The 24,037-nt window shown below is 40.3% G+C and overlaps 1 protein-coding gene and 1 long non-coding RNA gene across 2 annotated transcripts in view; one reads left to right on the top strand and one right to left on the bottom strand.

The window, feature by feature from the left end:
• Positions 1-22,492, top strand: part of LOC140725691 (sodium/hydrogen exchanger 9-like) — a 531,897-nt gene extending 509,405 nt beyond the window's left edge. Inside the window, exons 15-16 of the mRNA XM_073041518.1 lie at positions 3,503-3,608; positions 9,003-22,492. Coding sequence (XP_072897619.1) covers positions 3,503-3,608; positions 9,003-9,221 — 325 coding nt within the window. The 3' untranslated portion in view covers positions 9,222-22,492. The remainder of the gene's footprint in view (positions 1-3,502; positions 3,609-9,002) is intronic.
• LOC140725702 (uncharacterized) overlaps positions 8,258-24,037 on the bottom strand; it is a 66,545-nt gene continuing 50,765 nt past the window's right edge. The window contains exon 3 of the long non-coding RNA XR_012098422.1: positions 8,258-8,423. This is a non-coding gene — a long non-coding RNA (uncharacterized lncRNA). The remainder of the gene's footprint in view (positions 8,424-24,037) is intronic.

Raw genomic sequence — 24,037 nt, 5'->3', positions numbered from 1 at the left:
CATTCCAAGGATTATTCTCTTGAATCCCCTTTCTTAGATAAGGGGTCCAAAACTACTCACAATACTCCCAAGCCTGGTCTGACCAAAGCTTTATAAAGCCCCAGCATTACATTCTTGCTTTTGTATTCTAGTCCTCTTGAAATGAATGCTAACATTGCATTTGCCTGCATTACCACTGACTCAACCTGCAAGTTAACCTTATAAACCCATACTTTCTGTATAATACCTGTAAATCCCTGGACTGCATCATCTCGGGTAGGTAAAATGGGTCAGAGACAGAAGTTGAATGCAATGTTCTTTTAGTAGTTTGTTGTATCACAATTATCAGCATGTTGCCCATTTTAAACAACGTTAAATACCACTTGTGTTAACATTTTTTTCTTTAAGTCTCTCAGATTTTAAAGATCACCTTATTCCTGTATGTATCTATATTGAAATACATCTGCAGTTCCCCTAGCAAGTTGCTAATATTTCACTTTTAAAGCACCCTTTTAAGAATTTGAAACTCATGCATATTCCATTCACTTGATGCAATCCAGTTTATGGCAACTGTTGAGTTCTTAAATTAGCTGATTAATGGATTAATCCATTCATCTCAAGGAAATCATTCCATTTGACTTTTGACTGCTGTCATTAATGAAAAAGGTGATCGATGGGGAAGAAAGTTCTCAATTCATCAGCATTTTGAAAGGTTAGTGAACGGGTATATACCCTTGTAAATTTTCCAGAGGTGGTGGGGACAAAGCCAGGTTTGATGGGTTGGTGTTTGCTACCCATTTTGTTGATATGCATCTCATATTAACCTCTTGGCCACAGGAGCTCTATGAACAGGACAGAGTTCAATGTAGACAAATTCATGCAGCGGTGTGCTGATTACTTCACCCAGGATCATCACCTTGTCGTAGTGGGAAGGCTTATGAGCTTGAGATCCCGAGAACGATGCTGTAAGGAGCTTAATTCCTGGTAAGGTGACCCATGGCAGTAAGGGCAAGGGGGAGGTTCCACACAAAGAGAGATTCAACCAAGACTTCAACAGTGGACCTGACAGAAGATGATGATCACAATGGTGATGAAGACAGAAGAAGGCTGCTACAGTGAAGTGTCCCCAGCTGTCTTGCGTTCCATGTCACTGCACCATGACCACAATCTGTCCAGACTTGTGGGGGACTGCCCGTGCATCAGCCTCCTCACACACAGGCATTCTCCTTTAAGGGAATAACTCTTCAGGCGAACATTACACTTGACTCAAGTAATCAGTCTACTGCTAGTTTTACCCAATTCCTTGATTCAGATTTCAGAAACCAAAGGTATGGTGGACTGTTATTAAGAAGGACTCCACTCGTCTTGAAACTTATTTTTAAAAGTTCATCCTTGTTAAACTGTAATAGGAAGCTTGGTCAAGTTTTGTATATGAAAGACACAATTCCACTATTAGTATACAGCTTGTTGACCTATTAATTAATATTGGGTTGATTTGAGTTAATTATGTTCTTGCTTCAAATTAGCCGCACATGTTCTTAAATCATGTTACCAAAATTAACAGCAACCTCACCTCAAAGGAAATGTAAGTGTTGCAAAGACTGGGTTTTTTTTGTATTCTATATATCCTAAAGGGCTGTGTGCGTAATGGGGATGCTTTGCATAGTATTACAGGAAGCAGAAAAAACAGTTTCACAGAGGGTTCCAGGCATAGAAATATGATGAATAGTTGTTAGTATTTAATGATTGAGGGATGGATATTTTTCAACATTAGAGAAACTTTTTAGCCTCACTTAGCCACCTTCAATATTATTAATACAGTTGTTTCACACAGACTGGCCCTTTACCCTAACACAGACATCCTCTTTGTTCAGCTACGCTGATGCAGGTATGAGGGTGGGGCCAGTTCTGCGAGGTTGACTCTGCTCTTTGCAGCACCAAGGCTGAGGCTGTGTTTGCGCCAGGTTTTGTGTCTGCAGGCTCCATGATGTTTACTCCGCTGTACACTGGGCCTGCCCCATCTGCTCTGGATTTCATGTCTGAGGACTCACTTTCGTTCTAAATGCTATTTGCTTACTTTTATTGTTTGCATGATTTCTTTTGTATGTCTCTCTCTCTCTCTCTCCCTACACTTTGTCTTTTCTCAATCTTTTTTTTAAAAAAAACAGGTTCTTTCAGGTTTCTTGTTTTGTGGCTGCCAGTAAGAGACAAACCTGAAGGTTGTATAATGTATAAATTGATATTAAATGTACTTTGAACTTTGAATTCCATTTGCTAAATTCGGTCAGTACCCTTCTATGTCCTACCACTTCACATACTTGTCTAAAATGTCTTTTAAATAGAGTGATTAGAACACTCCTCTAGCAGTGAGTTCCAGATATCAACTGCTCTCTGTGAACATTTTAGCTTTCTTTAAAAAAAACAATTTTCCCTCCCTTCTCTCACCACCTTTGTTTTTGATATACCTGTCTTGGGAAAAGATTCCAGCCATATACGCTGTCATATATACCTCTATTAGAACACCCCTCAGCTTCCTTTACTCAGGGTTAAACAAACCCAGCCTCCCTAATCTCTTCCCATAACTAAAGTCCTCCCTTCAAGTAACTATTTCCCCTCCACTCTTCTTTCTCTTGTGAGGCAACCAGAACTGCACACAATACTCCAAGCACGATCTATTGCTTTGTAAAGCTGCATCAATATGTGCCATATTTTACATTCTGTAGCTTGACCAATGAAGGCAAGTATGCAACATCCTTCACCATCAACGTATCTACTTGTGTCACCACTTTCAGGCACTATGAACTTGAATCCCAATGTCCCTCTGTTCATCAACGTTCCTTAACATCCTTCCATTTACTGTATATGTCCTGTCCCAAGCTTACTTCCCGAAATGCGTCACCTCACACTTGTTGATTGGCGCCCTCAGTATTTCTTCTGCCAGAGACGCTTGCTGCTTATAGTGTCTCAACCAAAAGAGAGTGAAGCATGCCCAGAATGGGAGTTACAGCCCAGATTAAGCCATATATTGTGACTCTAAGGCGAAGTTGCTGCTGGTGAAGATAAAGCCACACTTCCCATTGTGAAACGTAGAGGTATGCACTTAAAGAATAACAAGAGAGATGAGGCAGACTTCCTTGATACACTATCACTGCATCAACCACATATTAGACCTACACATTTGTATCCGATCTAACCTACCTACTAGATTGGTATTCTCTCCATGCACAAATGTTTTAATCTCGAGTCAAAAGTGCATTCATTAAAAGTCACGTGTTTTCATGTTCCAAGTGGATTATTTTCTTGCTTAATTTGTTTGTTTCATAAGATTTCACTTTTGTCTGATGATGCTGGTTATTTATCACTCCTATCTAATTTTAGTTTACCATGCCTTATTAATTTCAGCTCTCTGTGCAAAGACCTATTTTGTAATCTGATATTGTCATTTGTGATATACACATGACGTTTATTATACAGTATTTGAGTTTAGTGCCAAACTCGATGTTTCCTCAACCAAACTGTATAGATATCTGAAGCCGGTTCTGACACATGCTGGTCCACCACTCACAACGACACTCCCTACCTGGTGTGGTCCTATTGCTAAGCTGCTAACCAGTCCCAAAGCACATCAGGTAAGGCTGACAATTTCCTCATTCTGGACGTGATGGGAGACAACTATAAAACCATTGGTTTGTTAGACTTGAAATGAATAACTGCATTATTAGCTTTGAGTTTGTTTCCACGCAAGACTGATGATTGCCAGGATGTAAATGTTCTTTTCGTCAGTCGTTGGTGTGCCTACCACAGCTGCAGGCTATGCCACCCTTTGCCAGCTCATGGTGCGGTTCCATCTGACTTGGTTCATTTTACTGTCAGTCTCTGTCTGGTGTCAGCATGTGATTGATTGTAACTGAGCAGGGCCTCAGGGTCCAGCCACAGCGTGAACCAATACACCGTTAAGCCATGCGTAACACTCTGTAAAAGCAAGCTTGCCTGGAGCAAGTGTACAGTATACCATGAAAGAAGTGAATTCAAAGCTAGATCACATTGTAGAGGGTTAATAACATTGGTATGTAAATGATACCCTCTGTTGGGCTTAATCTTTGAGGAATGTTAAAGCTGAGCTGACATGGGCCTGAAAACTTGTAATGCATTCCTTTAGTTACTGGTATTGGTTTACTATTGTCACATGTACCAAGATACAGTAAAAAAAAAAGCCTCTCTCATATACTGTTTATACAATTCAAATCACTGCACTGTGCACTGAGCTAGAATGAAGGTAAAACAGTTACAATGCAGAATAAAGTGTTAAAGCCACTGGAAAAAGTGCAATGCAGGTAAACAGTTAAACACAAGATCATAACAAGGTGGATTGTGAGGTCAAGAGTCCATCTTATCAGAATCCGGTTTAATATCAAGGGTATATGTTGTGGAATTTGTTACCTTTGCGGCAGCAGTACAATGTAATACCTAATTGAGAGAAAAATACTGTGAATTACTGTAAGTATATATTTATATTAAATAGTTAAAAAAGGAAATAAAAAGGTAGTGAGAATAGTTAAAGGAAATTAAAATAAGTAGTGAGGTACTGTTCAATGTCCATTCAGAAATTGGGTGGCAAAGGGGAAGAAGCTGTTCCTGAATCATACAAGAGGTCCTTTCAGGAGTCTAATAACAGTAGGTTAGCAGTTGTCCTTGAACCTGGTGGTGTATGATTTCAGGCTTTTCTATCTTCTGCCTGGGAGAGGGGAGAAGAGAGAATGTCTTCAATTATGCTGGCTGCTTTGTTGAATAGCAAGGAGTATAGACAGAGTCCATAGAGGCGAGGCTGGTTCATGTGATGCGCTTAGCTATGTCTACCACTCTCCACAGTTGCCTTACCAAGCCGTATGTATCCAATCTATGGTGCATCAATTAAAAACTAGTAAGAGTCAAATTTCTTTAGTCACCTGAGGAAGTAGCGCTGATGGTGAGCTTTTATTGGGCATGGACTTCAAGGTGGTTGGACCAGGACAGGCGACTGGTGATGTTCGCACCCTGGAACTTGAAGCTCTCAACCTCAGCACCATTGATGTAGGCAGGAGGATGTGCCCTGTCCCCTTTCTGAACCTTTTTGTTTTACTGACATTAGGGGAAAAAATGTCACAATGGCATGTCACGAAACTTTCTATTTCCTTTCTGTACCCTGACTCCTTACTTAAGATGTGGTCTGCTACAGTGATATCATCTGTAAACTTGTAGATGAGTTAGAGCCATAGAACAGCTTGCCGGAGGTGACCTGAAAACGCTTCCTTCATTGTTCACAGTAACACAGGTTCTGTTGATAGGCAAAGAGACAGCAAAGGATAATGGAACGAATTCAGTCTGAAGATATGTGGCGCTTTATTTTCTGAACAGTTGTACGCAGTGGCAGCCAGTGCAGTGAAGGAACAGAAAGAAGCCTTGTAAATCTGTTGTTGCTGCTGTAACACAACAAAGAATTGCTCCCCACCTCCTAAGTTAAGGAGAGCTGGAAATATTGGAAGTCTTCTGCAGATGAAGCACCAAGTGTTCTTGTACCTCCAGTGAGTTGAAACGAATTTGCTGCAAAAGAATTTCCTTGCTGCCGACACAGCTTCTTGGTTGGTGTAAGGTTATATGACATTTTACCACCTTAGTTCACAGCTTCAGGCGTGAAGAAGCAGCAAAATTTGATTCTGCTGGTGATGGGTAGAAAATGCCTAATCTTTCCATCTCTGAAGTGCAGCTGATTCAGGGCTTTCTGGTGCCTTTGACACCCGTACTAATCAAGAACTTATCTATCTGTGCTTTAAACATGCTCAATCATATGGCCTCCATAGATCTCTGTAGCACTGAATTCCACAGAACGGCTGAAAGTATTTTGCCTCATCTCTCTTCTAAAGGGATGTCCCTTTATTCTGAGACTGTGCCCTCTGACGCTAGATTTCCCCAGTTTTGGAAAATACTCTCTAGTTTCATTCTGTCCAGGAATATTTCAATATTCCATAGGCTTCAATGAGATCTTCCCCCCCCCCGCCATCCTTCTAAACTCCAGCAAGTACAGGCTAGGAGCCATTACACACTCGTCATATTAACCTTTTCATTCCTGGGATCATTCTCATAAATCTTTTCATGATTCTCTCCAATGTCAGCACATCCTTTCATAAAAGTTTCTTTTTGGGGAGGGGCCTAAATCTGCTCATAATTCTCTAAATGTGGTCTGACCAATGCCTGACAGAGACTTTAGCATTGTCTTTAGCAGATCTGTAGACCTGCTGAAGGGTCTCGGCCTGAATCATCAACTGTACTCTTTTCCGTAAATGCTGCCTGGCCTTCTGAGCTCCTCCAGCATTTTGTGTGTGTTGCTTAGATTTCCAGCATCTGCAGATTTTCTCTTGTTTGCCTTTAGCATTACATCCTTGCTTCTGTACTCTAGTCTTCTGGCAGTGAATGATAAAATTGCATTTGCCTTCCTTACTACCGACTCGACCTTCAAGTTAACCTTTAGGGAATCCTGCAATAGGACTACCAATTCCCTTTGCACAGTTTATTTCTTAATTTTCACCTATTTTAAAAGTAGTGTCCATCTTTATTCATTCTACCAAGACCATACACTTCCTTGTACTGTATTCTATATGCCACTCCTTTGCTTGGTCTCTCAACCTGTTCAAGCCCTTCTGCAGACTCACTACTTTCTCAACACTACCTGCTCCTCCAATTATCCTAGTATCATTTGTAAGCTTGGCCACAATGCCATCATTTCCATCATCCAATCACTGGCATATAATGTGAGAAGTAGTGCACTGAACACCAGTAGTCTCCAGCAGCCAACCAGAAAAGCCCCTCTTTATTCCCACTTTTTGCCTTATGCCGATCAACCAATCTTCCAACCACGTTAGTACCTTACCTGTCATATCATGAGCTCCTATCTTTGAACTTTCATGTGTGGCATCTTATTAAAGGCCTTATGAAAATCCAAGTAAACAACATCTATTAACTCTCCTTTCTCTGTGTTGCTTTGTTACATGTTTTTGTTTGCTGTCATACTTGCTTATTTCTTCCATTTAACTTTCGTATTTAATACAAGTCGTCGGAAGATTGCAGGTTCATGTCCTATCATGGCCATTTTGGGCAGCACAGTGGCATAGGGGTTAGCGTAACATTTTTACCTTACCAGCAACCCGGGTTCAATTCCTACCACTGTCTATTAGGAGGATGTACTTTCTTCCCGTGATTGTGTGGGTTTCTTATTGGTCAAGGGTTCCAAATTCAGGATCCACAGACCCCTGGGTTAACAGTAGGGGTCCATGGCATAATAAAGGTTAGGAACCCCTGCTCTAGATGTTCTGGTTTCCTCCTACATTGCAAAGATGTATGGGTTAGTAGGTCAAATGGGTGGAATTGGGTAGCTCGGGCTCATTAGGTCAGAAGGGCCTGTTATCATGCTCCATCTCTAAATAAAATATAAATGAAATCAAATTAGTGTTACTATTCTATCCCACTGTTAACAGACCTCTTGTCTAGACCTTCCAATCTACGTTGTTACAATCTTGCACTTTATCATTTACCTGCACCACACTTGTTTTATTCTTCATTGTTTTTGTTTTACCTTGTTCTAGCTCAATGTACTTTGTAATGATTTGATCTGCATAAACAGTCTGCAAGACAAGCTTTTCACTGTATCTTGGTACACCTGACAATAATATACCAATACCATTCTATGAACTAGGCCTAAACTTTGCTCAGATTCAATGAATATTACTAAATTATGGTCCATTAAACCACGTGTGTTGATTAGTTTAATCCTACCTCCTAACCCTGGGTTATCGCTCTTCGAGTATTCATACAAATGTAATATTATTGTGATGAAGGAAGTAGAAACTATCACCTTTCTTGAAGCAGTGACACCTGGAAACTAACATTTACCCAGAATTGAAAACCACCAAATGAAAATCATGGAGTTAGGATGTTATTACGTGAAGAAATTATTTCCATGGTTTACTCTCATTAAGTGTTAAAAGCCGCCCTGTGCTTTTCAATGACAAACATTGATGCTTGTCGGGCTCAAAACTTAATGTGTTGACCATGGAGGCAGAGTAGCACTCGTGAAGCAGAGGGCTGGGCGTATGTGGAATCAAGACAACGGGTAGGAAGAAAGAATGCAGGGTGAAGAGGACCAATGGCCCAAGAATATTGCTAAGAAGATCAATTTTTCTAGCAGCACAAGGCGATAGAGAGCTTGACAACAGAAGTCTGTTGGTAATTAGTTTTTGTATGAAAATTAAGAGGTTATTTTTAATGCATTAGAATAATAGCCCTGGGCTACTTTGGATTGTGCAATATTCACAAGTTCACTTTGATGTACTCTTCTGTTAACTGTGAAGGTTGTAAGACGTCCAATTTCCATCAGGCATTAATGCGTTCTGCACATTTTTACATCATCATGCCTGCAAAATACAACAGGAAAATGAGAACAAAAAATCTCTGTTTTACAGTGGACAGGACTTCAGCAGGAAGTGGTGAAAGCATTTAAAAATTTATCAAAGCACATCATGAGCTATTTCTGCATTTTTTAAAAGATAATTTCAGACTTGCGTTCTAGACATCCATGACACTGAGTGGGAAAATATTTTTAAACTTCCCATTATATCTTTGTCCCTACTTATTGTCCTTGCTGCAAAGGGAAGTTTTCACCTCATCTTGGCCATTCATTACTGTATTTGATTCATCTCAATTAAATTGCCCTTTTGTACCAAAGAGATAACTTCAGTCTACTAGGGTCCATCAAAACTAGTTCTCCAGCTCTGGCAATACCTTCTTGAATCTCCTCTTTAAATATACTTGTGAACAGGAATACACATAATACTCAGCTTAGCTCAATTGGTGTTTTATACCAATCTACCATGATCTCTGTGCTCTTGTATTTTGTGACTCAGCCAAGCTTCCAACAAACAATATTGTCATCTGAATCTCAATGTGGGATTTTGTCAGTACCTGTAACAGCTGGTTTTGTTTCTAAAACACAGGACCATCAGGACGTGGATGACTCCGATTACATCATTAATAACGATGAGCTGTCAATGTACTTTGAGGACAAAGCAGCATCTGCCTCGTGCTATGGAGAGGCACAGGGAAAGGGCATTCCTGAACAGCAAACAGCCGACAAGGGCGACTTCCGTGAAGGAGCGAATCAGCCATCACTGGATCTTACTTCAAGTCAAACTCTGAGTGTCCCTCCCTCTTAATCTGAGCACTTTTTTTATTGACACTTTTGGGGGCATAAATTGGAAAGGAAGATGAATTTGCTCTGATCTGCTTGTAACAAATGAACAAATCATGGTTCCTGAACTCCTGACTGCTGAATTTCCCATGTGGCAGGTACTAGTCTATATTAAAGTCAGGGCAAACACCATTATTAAGTTGACCAATACATGGACAGTAACTTTATGACCTGTGACAGTGAATTATGACTGAGAGGTCAGTGGCATTATTCCAAGTAATGACATTTATTTCAAGGATCCCACATTTACATTCCAGCCTAGTTAAAATAATGACATAAGCTTGTGATTTTTTTTTCAGTGCTGGATGTCATCTTATGCTCAATACTATCTCTTGTGTAAGACGGCCCTTCCTTGGGCTCCAGTGTATTCATGTAAAAATAATGCTGATGCCAACTGCACTGTTAATGCTGAAGGAAAATCTTTACATTATTATGGAAACATTTGAAACTTAATAATTATAAATGTAATAATACTTTTCTGTATTTCTTTTTATATATTACTCTGACTGGTGTTAGAACTTGAAGGTTTCAAATTCTACCCAATACAGGTTTTTCCAATGTTATCATTACTTTTACTTTCTTCTTAAGGTGTTTTAGGTTGAAGTTTGTTTATCTTAGTTTCAGTGTAGACACTGGGCAAGTTTAACAGAAAAAAATCACACGTTCAGCAATTCTACCCTGAAGTCTCAGTGAATGAGGGTACAGAAGGGATGCAGTATTAAACGATTCCAAAGACACATAATGGGCAACAATTAATTTTAATGCACATGGGCCAGGAAGGGGAATAAAATCCAGCTAGCTCTGCAAGCCTTTCTGAATGCCCAGCGCAATAAGGGAAATAATGGACAGCTTTTGTTTGCAGTTGGAAAGCTGTTGTCCCAGAATATATTTTTAAGTCTTCTGCAACATTGTGCCTTGCATTATCAAATTCTGGAAGTTGAGACCTGTTAGCCCAAGCTGAGTCTGCAAATCCCTGTGAGTTCCCTGAGGAAGATGAAGCCCGATGTCTGCAGGCCCAAGTCTGTGTTGGCTGGAGGCCTGGCCTGAGATTAAAGGACTGTTTATATGCGTGGGTGAGAGGGAGGATTGTGGTTTGTGTTTGCTGTTGCTGTTCGTCGCTTGTTGTGTCCGGTGTTGTTCTGCTGAACACTTTGGACCTACTGTGTTGGCACTGCAATGTGTGGCTTCCGGGCTGTCCCCAGCACATCCTCCGGTGTGTTGGCTGTTAACGCATTTCACTGTATGTCATAGAACACTACAGCACAGAGAAAGGCCCTTCAGCCCATCTAGTCTATAGTGAACTATTAATCTGCCTAGTCCCTTTGAACTGCACCTGGCCTATAGCGCCCCCCCCCCCATATCCCGCTCATTAATGTACTTATGCAAACTTCTGAATGTTGCATGTAACCCTGCATCCAACACTTGTGCTGGCAGCTCGTCCCACACTCTGAGTGAAGAAGTTCCCCTAAGCCTTTCACCCTTAATCCATCACCTCTAGTTGCAGTTCCACACAACCTCAATGGAAAAAGCCTGCTTGGTAAATACCCTATCTATACCCCTTATAATATTGTACACATCTAGCAAATCTCAGTTCCCTTTAAGTTGTTGTAGCTGAGGGTGGTAGTGGGGAAAATTTCCCACTACTTATTAAATGCTGTAAATAGCATTCATCTCAAATAGCCTCTGACAACCAAGTGCAGCTCCTGGCCTTCACGAGTGTGTTAGCTACAAAGCCCAGCCAGAATCATTTCTATTGTCGAGAAGAGGCAAAGGTGCGTTGCTGGTGCCTTAAAACTAGTCACTTTGGGCAGATGAATCTAATGCAGACAAGTGCAAGGTTTTGCACTTCGGTAGGACCAACCTGGGTAGGTCTTACACAGTGAACGGTAGAGCACTGAGGAGTGTGGTAGAACAAAGGGATCTGGGAATAAATGTACATAATTCATTGAAAGTGATATCGTGGGTAGATGGGATTGTAAAGAAAGCTTTTCACACATTGGCCTTCATAAATCAACGTATTGAGTACAGAAGATTGGATGTGATGTAGGTGAGGCCTAATTTGGAGCGTTGTATGCAATTTTGGTCACTTACCTACAGGAAAGATGTAAAGAAGGTTGAAAGAGTGCAGAGAAAATTTACAAGGATGCCACTGGGTCTGAAGTTCTTGAGTTATAAGGAAAGATTGAATAGGTTAGGACTGTATTTTTTAGAACGTAGAAAACTGAAAGGAGATTTGATAGAGGTATACAAAATTATGAGGGATATAGATAAGGTAAACGCAAGCAGATTTTTCCCACTGAGGTTGGGTAAGACTACAGCCAGAGGTTAAGGGTGAAAGGTGAAATGTTTAAGGGGAACATGAGGGGAACTGGAGTATTATGTCCAGTTTTGAAGGTCATGATAGTGTGGAATGAGCTGCTGGCATAAGGGGTGCATGCAAACTCAATTTCAATGTTTAAGAGAAGTATGGAGGGATATGGTCCCGGTGCAGGTCGGTGGGAGTGCAGGCAGTTTAAATTATTTTGGCAAGGACTAGATGGGCTGAAGGGCCTGCTTCTGTGCTGTACTTCTCTGTAAATTATTATTATCAGTGGGGCTTGTCAGCCATGATTGGCAGCTCATCTAGAAGGGAAACAGATATCAAACCGCTGCTGCATTGAGGCCATACCCACATACGAGGAAGGCTTCGGGAGTAAATCCTGAGGAAGAATACAGAGCTGTGTCCCTTAGGCAGTCCTGCGCTGACTTCAACGCTGACTGACAACTCCTGTGATGCCGCTGATACCAAACTCTTATCAGTCTCTGACGTTCCTTTGGATTCATCAGCTGCATGGAGAGGGGGTGCCTGTTACATGGACAGTTGCTTGCCCTGGTTTGCATCCATGGTTGATCTTGACCAACAGAGGGCCTCTATCAAATCTCCCCTCAATCTTCTACATTCTAAGGAATAAAGTCCTAAACTATTCAACCTTTCTCTATGACACAGGTTCCCAAGTCCTGGCAACATCCTTGTAAATTTTCTCTGCACTCTTTCAATCTTATTGACGTCTTTCCTGTTGGTAGGCCACCAAAACTGGACATAATAGTCCAAATTAGGCCTCACCAATGTCTTACACAATTTCAACATGGATGCCAAGACCTGAACTCAATACAGTACATTGACTTATGAAGGTCAATGTTCCAAAAGCTTTCTTTACAACCCTACCTACCTGTGGTGCCACTTTCAAGGAGCTATGGATCTGTGTTCCCAGATCCCACTGTTCTACCTCACTCCTCAGTGCCCTACCACTCACCATGTAAGACCTACCCTGGTTGCATCTCCCAAAGTACAACACTTCACACTTGTCTGCATTAAATTCCATCTGCCATTGTTCAGCTCATTTTCCAGCTGGTCCTGAACCCGCCGCAAGCTTTGATTGTCTTCTTCACCATCTATTACACCGCAAATCCTAATGTCATTTACAAATTTGCTGATCCAGTTAACCATGTTATCTTCCAGATTGCTGATATAGACAAAAAACAACACCAGACCAAACACCGGTCCCTGTGGCACACCAGTAGACACAGGCCTCCAGTCAGAGAGGCAACCATCTATGACCACTCTGGTTTCTTCCACAAAGCCAATGCCCAATCCAATTTTGAGTGCCAAGCAACTGAACCTTCTTGACTAATCTCCCATGCAGGACCTTGTCAAATGTCTTCATTTCCTGGCAACTTCCTTAAAAGACTATAATACTGATGAGACATGGGTTACCATGCACAAAGCCATTTTGACTAACCCAGTCAGTCTTTGTCTATCCAAATACTTGTATATTCTGTTGTTTCGAACACCTTCCAATAACTTTCCCAATGCCAATGTCAGGCTCACTGGCCAAATAACTCCTGGCTTATTCTTAGAGCCTTTCCAACACATCGCCCGTGGCTAAAGATGCTTTGAATATATCTGCTACAGCCCCTGAAATTTCTGCACTACCCTCTCATTTCCCTCAGAAAGAACATCTTGTTGGGCCCTAGGGATTATCCACCAAACAGTAAGTCTCTCTTCTGTAAATTGTATAGGGTTCATGACCTCACTGCTGCATTTCCTCAGACCAACAGACTCTGTAACTGCCTCCTAAGTAAATAAACATACAAAACATCCATTTAAGATTCCCTCCACCCATCCCCCCATCTCTTTCAGCTCCAGCAATAGATTACCACTCTGATCTTCTAGTGGACCAATTTTTTCCCTTGCTGTCCGTTTGTTCTCAATATATTTGTAGAAATATACCTTGTCTGTAAAAGCAACCGCATACCTTCCTTTAGCCCTCCTGACTTCCTTCTTTAATATTCTCTTGCATTTCCTCTACTCTTCAAGTGCAGAATTTGTTCCTACCTCCCTATACCTGCTAAGTACCTCCTTTACCTCAACCAGGGCCTCAATATCTCTCAAAAACCATTTTGACCTTTTACAGTACAGGAGTCTCAGTCAATATATGGGAAATTAAAATCGCCTGCTATCACAACCTTATGTTTCTTGCAACAGGCTATGATCTTTCTAAAATTTTGCTCCTCTATATCCTGCAGACTGTTTGGTGTTCTATAGTGTAATCACATTAAAGTGGTCGTACCTTTCTCATTTGTCAGTTCTCCCCATAAAGCCTCATTAGATGAGCTCTCCAGTCTGTCCTGACTGAGCACTGCCATCACATTTGCCCAAACTAGCATTACTATTCTTCCCCCTTTAATCCCTGCTACTAGAAACATAGAAAACCTACAGCACAATACAGGCCCTTCAGCCCACAATGCTGTGCCGAACATGTCCTTACATTAGAAATTACCTAGGGTTACCCATAGCCCTCTATTGTTCTAAGCTCCAGGAGTCTCTTAAAAGGCTCTATCATATCCGCAGACCCTATTCTATCACGTCTAAAAGAAACTGGAATATTGAGCTGCCGGTCCTGCCCCTCTTGCAATCAAGTCTCACAATATCATGATTTCACGTGTTGATCCATGTCCTAAACTCATTTGCCTTCCCTACAATTCTCCTTGCTCAGAACATTAGTCCCACCTATTGATTCCTGACCTTTTATGTAGGCTTAATGAGATCTTTCTTCACAACTGCTCCACCATCTGTTCTGGTGCTCTGGTTCCCACTGCACCTCCCCACCCCAACACAATTCTAATTTGACACCCACCCACTCACCCTTGATGCAGCAGCAAACCTTCCTGTTCAGATGTTCACCTTCCTCCAGTACAGGTGCAATGTTTTGAAGTACATGTGATAAAATCTAGAATCTTCAATGCATCTGAAGGAAATGAACTCCTTTTTATTATGCTCTAGTTCTTGGTATGTCAGAACATCACCATGGCAACTGAACATTCGCTGTTTCTTGCCGTTCTGCTGAGTTTTTAAGTAAGTGCTTACAGAGGCCATTACAAAGGCCATTACATTAGTGTAAATCTCTTACAGATCTGATGATTTTCAAGAAGGTAGTGTTTAAGCTTAAGAACAAAGAAAGGTAATCAGTGTAATAACTGTCTTTGATCTATAGATAAGCCAAACAAAATAACCATTTTCTTTTTGTTCAATATATGTGAAATATAAACATAAAGCAAGCCCTTATTATCTATACTTCATCAAACACACCTGAAAAAAACAACCCAATAATTGGACAAATTGATTTTACTGAGTTCTGCACTGGTTTGTGGGATGGACTTAAATGTAATTGCTGAGCACTTCAAGATAGAGATAACATTGAAATAAGCAGAAGAATGTTCATGTATTTCCAAAAACAGAATAGATTGAATTAGAAAGTGTTCACTTGCAGAGCCATGTGTAATTTTGTTTTAATCTGATTTTGTAAAAGATAGGATGTATCGAGTGAGAAGTAGTCTAGGGAGTTTTGCAAAAAAAATATTTCATTCTATATGTTTGACTTCAAAGGAAGTAATTTCATTTCCTATGTGTTGGCTCATTTTTAATGACAGCATTATCACAGGAAATACAATTGTAATATTAGAACTGCCAAAATGTGCAGGAGAGGTGTTGGCACAAAGGTGAAGTGCGCCTTGTTGATCTTGACCCTCCATTAACACCTCCTACATCCCTAATGAATATGTCAACCAGGAGAAAATGACACAGAAGAAAAAATTATCCCTCATTCTAGAATTGCAAGAGGGATAAGTGTAGAAATCACATTACGCATCACAATGCTTTAGGTGATCAAACTTTACTAAAAGCCTGATCACTGCATAGTTGGCTCACTACACTGGCAGGTGTTTAATATCAGGATCTCAAATCTAGCACAGGATGGTAGAATTTTACAGCTTAACCACTCTGGTTCTTGCACAATAAAGTGTAAAACTGCAGTTACATAACTTTCATTTTTTATTTAGTGATGCAGAGCAGAGTAATCCCTTCAAGCCACACCACCCCAGAAACCCCACAAACCACAATTAATCTTAACTTACTCACAGAACAATTTACAATGACCAATTACCCTTCAGCCTGTAGGAGAAAACCTCACAAATTTCACAGAGATCACGTAAAGAAACTCCTTACAGAATGGCATTGGGAGTGAAGTCCCAACTCTAGAACACTCCAAGCTGTAATACCATCGCGCTAACCACTACACTACCACGGCGCACAGAAGTAGAGGCAAACTTGGACCACTGCCAAAACTCTAGGGCATTTCTTTTTTCAAACTCTCAAAGCTGAGTTCCGTCATCTTATGCACAAGTACGTATATGCACAGGTGCAATGAAAAACTTACTTGCAGCAGCAGGATCACAGACATATGTTAGAGTCCAAGTTGTTCCCCTGTTAAATGTTCATCAGAATCATGGGTAGGAAAGGCTTAGAGGGATATGGGCCAAATACAGGCAACTTGGGACTAGCTGGGATGGGCATTTTGGATGGCATTGACCAGTGGGGCAGAGGACCAGTTGGTCAAAAGAACCAGTTAGGGGATAAACAGTAGAAGCCACATCATTATTAATCAAATCAGCTCAGTCACGTACCTTTTTTATTGTCCATCTACCCCGAAAGGCCTGTTTCTGTAGTGTATGATCATGTGACTTGTGCCACTAATGTCCTCAGGCTCCCTAATCTCTTATATGTTGAAAAGGAGAGAAAAAGGAAGCACAAGAGCTACTGGTTACTTGGCATTTCTTTGACTCCCAGGATTATCTGCTGTTGAAGATCAAATGAAGAGGGGAATCTGCCCCAGCTTGCTCCTAGCAGTGGACTTTAATATGTTTTTTTTTAACCAACATAATCATTGCTTATCCACCACAGAAAGTAAACAAAACAAAGATTAAAGTTAGCAGACTATTAACTTCCTGACAGACTTCTCCATAAATTGTCAGCCATGTATTTTGTAGTCTGAGAGTAGACTGGGCTTTTGATATGAACATCAGGAGTGTAAAACAACAGTTATAATAAACGACAAATTTTAATGTGCAGACTTTTTACCACCAGCATCAATAATCCTCCTTGTTGCAAGACCGAACTATTAACATGGTCGCAGATGACTTTGCTGGGCCCAGTTATTTCATCAATGGATGAGACAACAGCTCAATAGATATAAATTTTTAGATACAGCACTAATCTATTATGGTCTATCATTTTGGTCATTAAAAAAAATTCCAGTGCAATGGAAAACCATTGATTGAACTGGAACTGAAAATTCTGCTTTGTCTATTAATATGTCCAAGACTGTGCTGGCCCCACTGTTTGTCATTTATATTAACAATTTGCACGACTGTTGTTAATGCAGTTAGAAGTTTACAGAAGACACCAAAATTGGTGATGTCGTGATAGTGAATCAGAATCAGGTTTATTATCACCGTCGTACAGGTATGTTGTGAAATCTGTTGCTTTGCAGCAGAAGTATAGTGCAACACATAAATATTACGATAAGTTACAAAATAAATAAATAATGCAATAGGTGAAAGTTATAATATAATATATGAGATTACCACAGGAATCTAGATGAACGGGGGAATGGACCAAGGAATGACTGATGAGGTTTAACTCGTGAAGTGTTGCATTTTGGTCATTTAAACCAGGGCATAACTTGTACAGCAAGTAGAAAGACCATAAGGAATAGGAGCATAATTAGGCCACTCAGCCTATCGAGTCTGCTCTGCCATACCGTCATGGCTAATTTATTATACATCTCCTGCCCTCTCCCTGTAAACTTTGATGCCCTGATTAACTAAGAACCTATCAACCTCTACTTTAAATGTACCCAAAGACTTGATGTCCACAACAGTTTGTGGCAATGAATTCCACAGATTCACCACACTCTGGCTGATTAAGTTACTCCTCATCTCTGTTCTAAATGGACATCCCTCTATTCTGAGGCTATTCCCTCTGGTCCTGGACTCGCCCACCACTGGAAACTTCCTCCCCACATCATGAGGCCTTTTAATACTCAATAGGTTTCAATAAGATCCCGCACCCCCCATTCTTCTGAACTCTAGTGAGTGTGAGCCTAGAGCTATCAAACATTCCTCATATGTTAACCCCTCTTTCTCCAGAATCCTTCCCATGAACCTCCTCTGGACCCTCTCCCATGCCATGTGTGTGTATCCTGATGAAGGGTCTCGGCCCAAAATGTTGACTGTACTTCTTCCTATAGATGCTGCCTGGCCTGCTACGTTCCACCAGCATTTTGTGTGTGTTGCTTGAATTTCCAGCATCTGCAGATTTTCTCGTGTTTCCATTGTAACCACACTCACTTCTACCCTTTGACGCTCTTGAATTTTTCAGCATGCTGCCAGTGTCTTCCATAATGAAGACTGATACAAAATACTTCATAAATTTGTCCAGCATTTCTTTGGCTACCTCTCCAGTGACATTTTCCAGCCGTTCAATATCCATTCTTACCTCTCTGTTGCATTTTGTACATTTGAAAAAAGCATTTGATATAATTGGCTAGCTTGACTTCATATTTCATCTTTTCCCTCCTTTTTTTTTTAGTTGCCTTCTGTTGATTTTTAAAAGCTTCCCAATCCTGTAATTTCGGACTCATTTTTGCTATATTATTGACTTCCCTTGTCACCCACTGTGGCCTTGTCCTCCCTTTAGAATACTTCTTCATCTTTGGGATGTATCTATCCTGCGTCTTCTGAATTGCCCCCCCCCCCCAAGAAACATCAGCCACAGCTATTCTGCCATCGGCCCTGCCGTGTCCCCTCCTAATCAACTTTGGCCAGCAATTCTTGCATGTCTAATTCCTTTTTCTCTGATACAGCTGACTTTAGTTTCTCCTTCTCCATCTCAAACTGCCCCCTAATCAAATCTGGTTCAGTACAAAACACCCAATCCAGAATTGCCTTTCCCATGAGCTACTCTAAAAAGCCATCTCATAGACATCCTACAAATTCCCTCCCTTGGGATCCAGCATCAACCTGATTTCCTCAATCTACCTGCATATTGAAATCACCCCTTGACATTATAACATTGCCCTTATTACATGCCTTTTCTATCTCTCTTTAAAGTTTATATCCCACAACCTGGCTACTGTTTGGGGCCTGTATCTAAGTCCCATAAGAGTCCTTTTACCCTTGCAGTTTCTTACATCTCCCCACAAGGATTCTACATCTTCCATTGCTATGTCACCTCTTTCTAAGGATGTGATTTCATTTTTTTAACCAACAGAGCCACCCCATCCCTACTGCCCGTCCTTTCAATACAAGGTGTATCCTTGGATGTTAAGCTCCCAACTATGATCTTCTTCCAGCCACGTCTCAGGGATGCCCACAAAGTCATTTTTGCCAATCTCAGGAGTACAGGAGTTGGAACATCAAATTACAACAGTACGTTTAATAATATGGAAAACCTGTATGAGTATTGATTAAATCCGTAGAACATATTCCAACCTTGACAAAGCTCTGTAATGAAGGGACCCTAGTCATCTGACTTATAAATCACAACATTAAAGTCCTGTAAAGGATGTAGTTTGGAAAGGCTTTGTTCCTATAGATTTTGGTGACTTCAAAGGGATTTGGTGTTACAAGACCAAAATATTCCAACATCAGGAAAACTAAATTCTGATGATGATAACAGAATTCCATGGTGTTAAAATATAGAAGTGAGATGTGTGCATGGTATTTGTGATGGAAAGTCTGCCCAAAGAGTTTTTGTGGAAGAATGTAGTAATTAATCTATTATCAAATAAGTTTGAGAAGCAAATACTGAAGACTAGGGCGGTGGGCGGAGGAGTGAAAATGTTGTTTATATTGCTGAAAGTGAAGAGGTTATGAAGATTACAAAAAGGTACCAGGACTGCCCATGAGAGATGTGACAGATGGATAGGCAAAGCATACAGCGCAGAGGAAGGCAGAAGTCATGAAAAGGCCACCTTTAAGTTTATACAGAATCAAAAGCATAAATGTAGAGCGATTATGCAGATCACAAAAGATGATTGCAAATGCAGCCATAGAAACCCTGTGATTGAATATGTAGAATCATTCACTGATGAAAGGGATTCAATCCTCTCCTATCAGATTTCTCCTTCTTCAGCCCTCCATCTATCACCACCCAGATTCTCACTTTATGCCCCTCCCCCTCACCTATCACCAGCTTCTCCTCCCCTCACTTTCATCTTCTGACTCTACCCCTCTCCTTTCCAATCCTGATGAAAGGACTCGACCTGAACTGTCTATGCCCTTTTTTCCCCATAGATGCTGCTCAAGTTCCTCTATTATCTTGTGTGTGTTGATAACAAGGAATCCCCAGTTAATGAGCAAGTAGATGAATGAACAGAATCTGGACATATCCACCTTCCACCCACAGGCTCTATCGAGCATGCTAAATAATGCACCGGGAGTCAACTGAGTCAGGAGAGAATTCTACAAAGCAAGGATGTGTTGCCTTATAATCAATTCAGCCCTGCTGGAAGTAAAATTAACTTAAAATTTCCAACTGGCACAGTCACTTTCTTACTGATGTACCACGGCAGCCTGAATTTAGCTTATCTTTACCTCTGAATCCTATTTATTTAATGTTTACCGGTTTGCCCACGGCTGTGACAAGAGCAGGAAGGTCCCACCAGGGTAGAACGAATGAGGTCCTAAAAACAGTAGAAACCAATGCTGAGCCTTTTAGTGGAATTGTCTCAAACTTGGCAGGAGGAAAGAGACGGTCCATGGACATTTGCTGATTGCCTGTGGGGTCCAGATGAGTGAACTCATGACTGCAAATAACTTTCTATTGACTGAGATCTCCAATTGGCCTGTATTTGCGGTATTGCTACCAGGGAGTTTTAACACAAAGGTGTGCAAAAATATAAATGTTGCTTGAACATCCATGCATGAAAGTGTGTCTTTAAAATGAGCAACTTCCCATATTTAGAATCAGTTTCTGGTTGGAGTTGAAAAATGTTTACCCTTGGTATTCTCACACTTTAAAGGAAATGTGTGATCAAACGACACATATAACACCATATAGTATCCAGAGATTCATTGTCTTGTAGACATCCACAGTAGGACAAAGAAATACAACAGAATCGATGAAAAACTACACACAAAGACTGACAAGCAATGTGCAAAAGAGAAACTGTTCAAATACAAAATAAATTAATAACTAAATAATAGATAAATATATTAAAATACTGAGAACATGAATTGTAGAGTTCTTGAAAGTGCGTCCATAGGTTGTTTAATCATTTCAGTGTTGAGGTGAGTAAGGTTATCCACAGGACCCTGACAGTCGATGAGTAATAACTGTTCCTGAACCTGATGCTGTGGGACCTAAGGCTTCTGTCCCTTCTTCCTGATGGCAGCAGTGAGAAGAGAGCATGGCCTGAATGGTGCCAGTGGAGGGGGGAGAGGGGGCGTCCTTGATAATGGATACTGCTTTCTTGTGGCAGCACTCCTTATAAATGTGCGGGTTCAATGGTTCTATGTTGGAGAAAGTACATCTTTCAAAAATTATTTTTAAATCCTTGAACGTCATTTTGGTTTGGAATTGACTTAAATTGTGACAACGTTATTCGAGCTAAAGTGATAGTTTTGCAAAAGATCGTTGTTAAAATAATTAGCCTATAACTAGAACCTGATTTTGGTACATGAAGTTTAAATGAAAATATTTGAGTGACAAATAGATTTTTCCTGATACTTTTGGAATTTTTCAGTTGCGTGATAAACTCAGATGAATTTTCTTTTAAAACCTGAGTTACTTGTTTGCTTACATGCTCATTTTTTGTCATTTTGTATTTCTCATTATTTTCTCATCTTAGTTTATCAGCTGCTGACTTTTGCTCAGAAGTAATATCAGAGCCTATAAGGATTTGAGTTCTACCATGGTCATAGGTGAATTTCACTAGCTATGCCAGAGTCTTTAATTATGAATGTATGTTTCCTGTATATTAAAATGGTAAAGTTCATAAAGACCAGCAGCTTTAATTTTAACTTCCTATTTCCAAACATTTTATGTTTATATTGATGACTTTTTCCATCAGAGACCTGGATCAGGAGCCATTTATCCAGCTACTGAGGGAATGATCACATCCCAACTGCACGTGTGATAAGTTATGCATTCCAGGGTTTTACTGCACACCAACAAATAGAAAAGGGACAGCACCACGTCAGTGTGGTTAGCAGAATGCGTAATTAGGTGGTGCAGACTCATTGGGCTGGAAGGATCTGTTACCATGCTGTGTCTCCCAGTAATAAAAAAAATAAAGAGTTTGAATTGTGGAAATTAAATTTTGACTTTGTCATTTAATAAATAGCTGGTTGGTGGTGTAGTGGCATCAGCACCAGACTTTGAGGCGAACGGTCCCAAGTTCAAATCCAGCCGGCTCCTTGCACACTTTCCATCCAAGCTGGGTTGAGCGTCAAGCTAGCGACGTGGCCTCGTAAAAAAAATCAAATGCTACAGAAATGGGAAAGATGCTGCCCGATGTGCCACAAGGCATGAAGAGGGACAACATTTAATAAAAATATCAATCCAAGAATATTCTGACATAGAATCATTTTAAAATACAGTGCTTCCTCTTTCCTATCTTGTTGGTGTAATACTAAAACTGAAATGTGAGCATTTGTATCAAGTTATTACATTTTGTCTTTAAAATAGTATTGAACTTCCTCCACTGATGAATGTGATTAAAATTGTATTGAAAATATAAAAGTATATGAAGGGAAGCAGACGATGCAGATCTCACTTCACTCTATTGTCACATTATTATAAGATTATGGATGTATTTGTAATTGACTATCTCTTTATTAAAGTTGGAGAAGTTATTATTGGTGTTATTTGAGATAAATCAGAACTGACTCTTGAAGGCTGAGAGATTTGTTAGAAATGTCTAACAGTTCAGAAAGGGGTCGCATATTTGCATTGAGGTGTGTTATGGGTCTGGCGATGAATGGGACAGTGGTTATTTATTTGAGAAATCAGAGAAAGGAATGTGATCGATTAAATTGATTGAACTACATTGCAGTCCTGTTTTTGTTCTGCTAATTCTCCTGCGTTATTCACACTTCTCGACACTTGAATTTCCTAACCTTTTGGAAAAACAATCAATTTAATTTTACTTTGTAAATTGATATGAACAATACAGCTTGTTTAAAATTGAGTAAGGCAGTGAGTATCTTTACAAATAAAGCAGAGTGTGTTAAGACACAATAATTTTGATTGTCAAGTAACAGTTGTCAATGTTCAAGTGTATGTTCCCTACCCCAGTAGGGTAGGCACAAGGTGCAGGAAGCACTGTAGAAAATCATTACCCATAAAAAGATTTCGCATATTGCCTGCAGTCCTCAAATTATGCAGCTAGATTGTTTTCTGTAGTAAATTTGGCTAATCAGAAAATGGTTCATCATGGAAACATAATTAAATTCTGTGTTAACATCTTTCCAGACTGTAAACTTAGAAAAAACTTTAGTCGTTGCCTGGACAGCAAAGATCTTTGGACCATTATACCATCCATTCATCTGGAATGAACACCCAGGGCTGAAATGGTTGCCATAAGAGGACACAGGTTTAAGGTACTGGGGAGTAGGTACAGAGGAGATGTCAGGGGTAAGTTGGGTTTGTTTATTTATTTATTTATTTATTCCAGAGAGATTGGTGAGTACTTTTAAGAGACTCCTGGATGGCTACATGAAGCATAGAAAAATAGAGGGCTATGGGTAAGCCTAGGTAGTTCTAAGGTAAGGACAAATTCAGCACAGCTTTGTGGGCCGAAGGGCCTGTATTGTGCTGTAGGTTTTCTATGTTTCTATGTATGATGTAAACATGGAAGTGATCCAGCATATGTGAGAGGTAGGTCTCCATGTGTAAGTATACAGTATGTGTATACCAGGCACATGTAATTGCAAGAGAACGTAATGATATGTAATGCCTTATTCAATATTTAATGCATGCCTTCCATTTCCACTATAACCAACAGAACAGATACATTTGCTATTCATACACTTAACCAGTGCCTTGTGAATACATTGAAGTGAAAATCCTACACCCAAGACATTGTTTAATGAAGTAATTCAGCTCTCTTCTCTAAAGCAAAATAATCCAGTCTAATTCTACCCCTAGTGTTTGTATTATAGAAACATAGAAAACCTACAGCACAATACAGGCCCTTCAGCCCACAAAGTTGTGCCAAACATGTCCCTACCTTAGAAATTACCAGGCTTACCCATAGCCTTCTATTTTTCTAAGCTCCATGTACCTATCCAAAAGTCTCTTAAAAGATCCTATTGTATCCGCCTCCACCACCATTGCCGGCAGCCCATTCCACGCACTCACCACTCTCTGCATTTAAAAAAACTTACCCCTGACATCTC

Source organism: Hemitrygon akajei, chromosome 3 (assembly GCF_048418815.1).
Source record: "Hemitrygon akajei chromosome 3, sHemAka1.3, whole genome shotgun sequence".
In the NCBI taxonomy this organism is placed as follows: domain Eukaryota; kingdom Metazoa; phylum Chordata; class Chondrichthyes; order Myliobatiformes; family Dasyatidae; genus Hemitrygon; species Hemitrygon akajei.
This window is presented reverse-complemented; position numbering and strand designations above follow the sequence as displayed.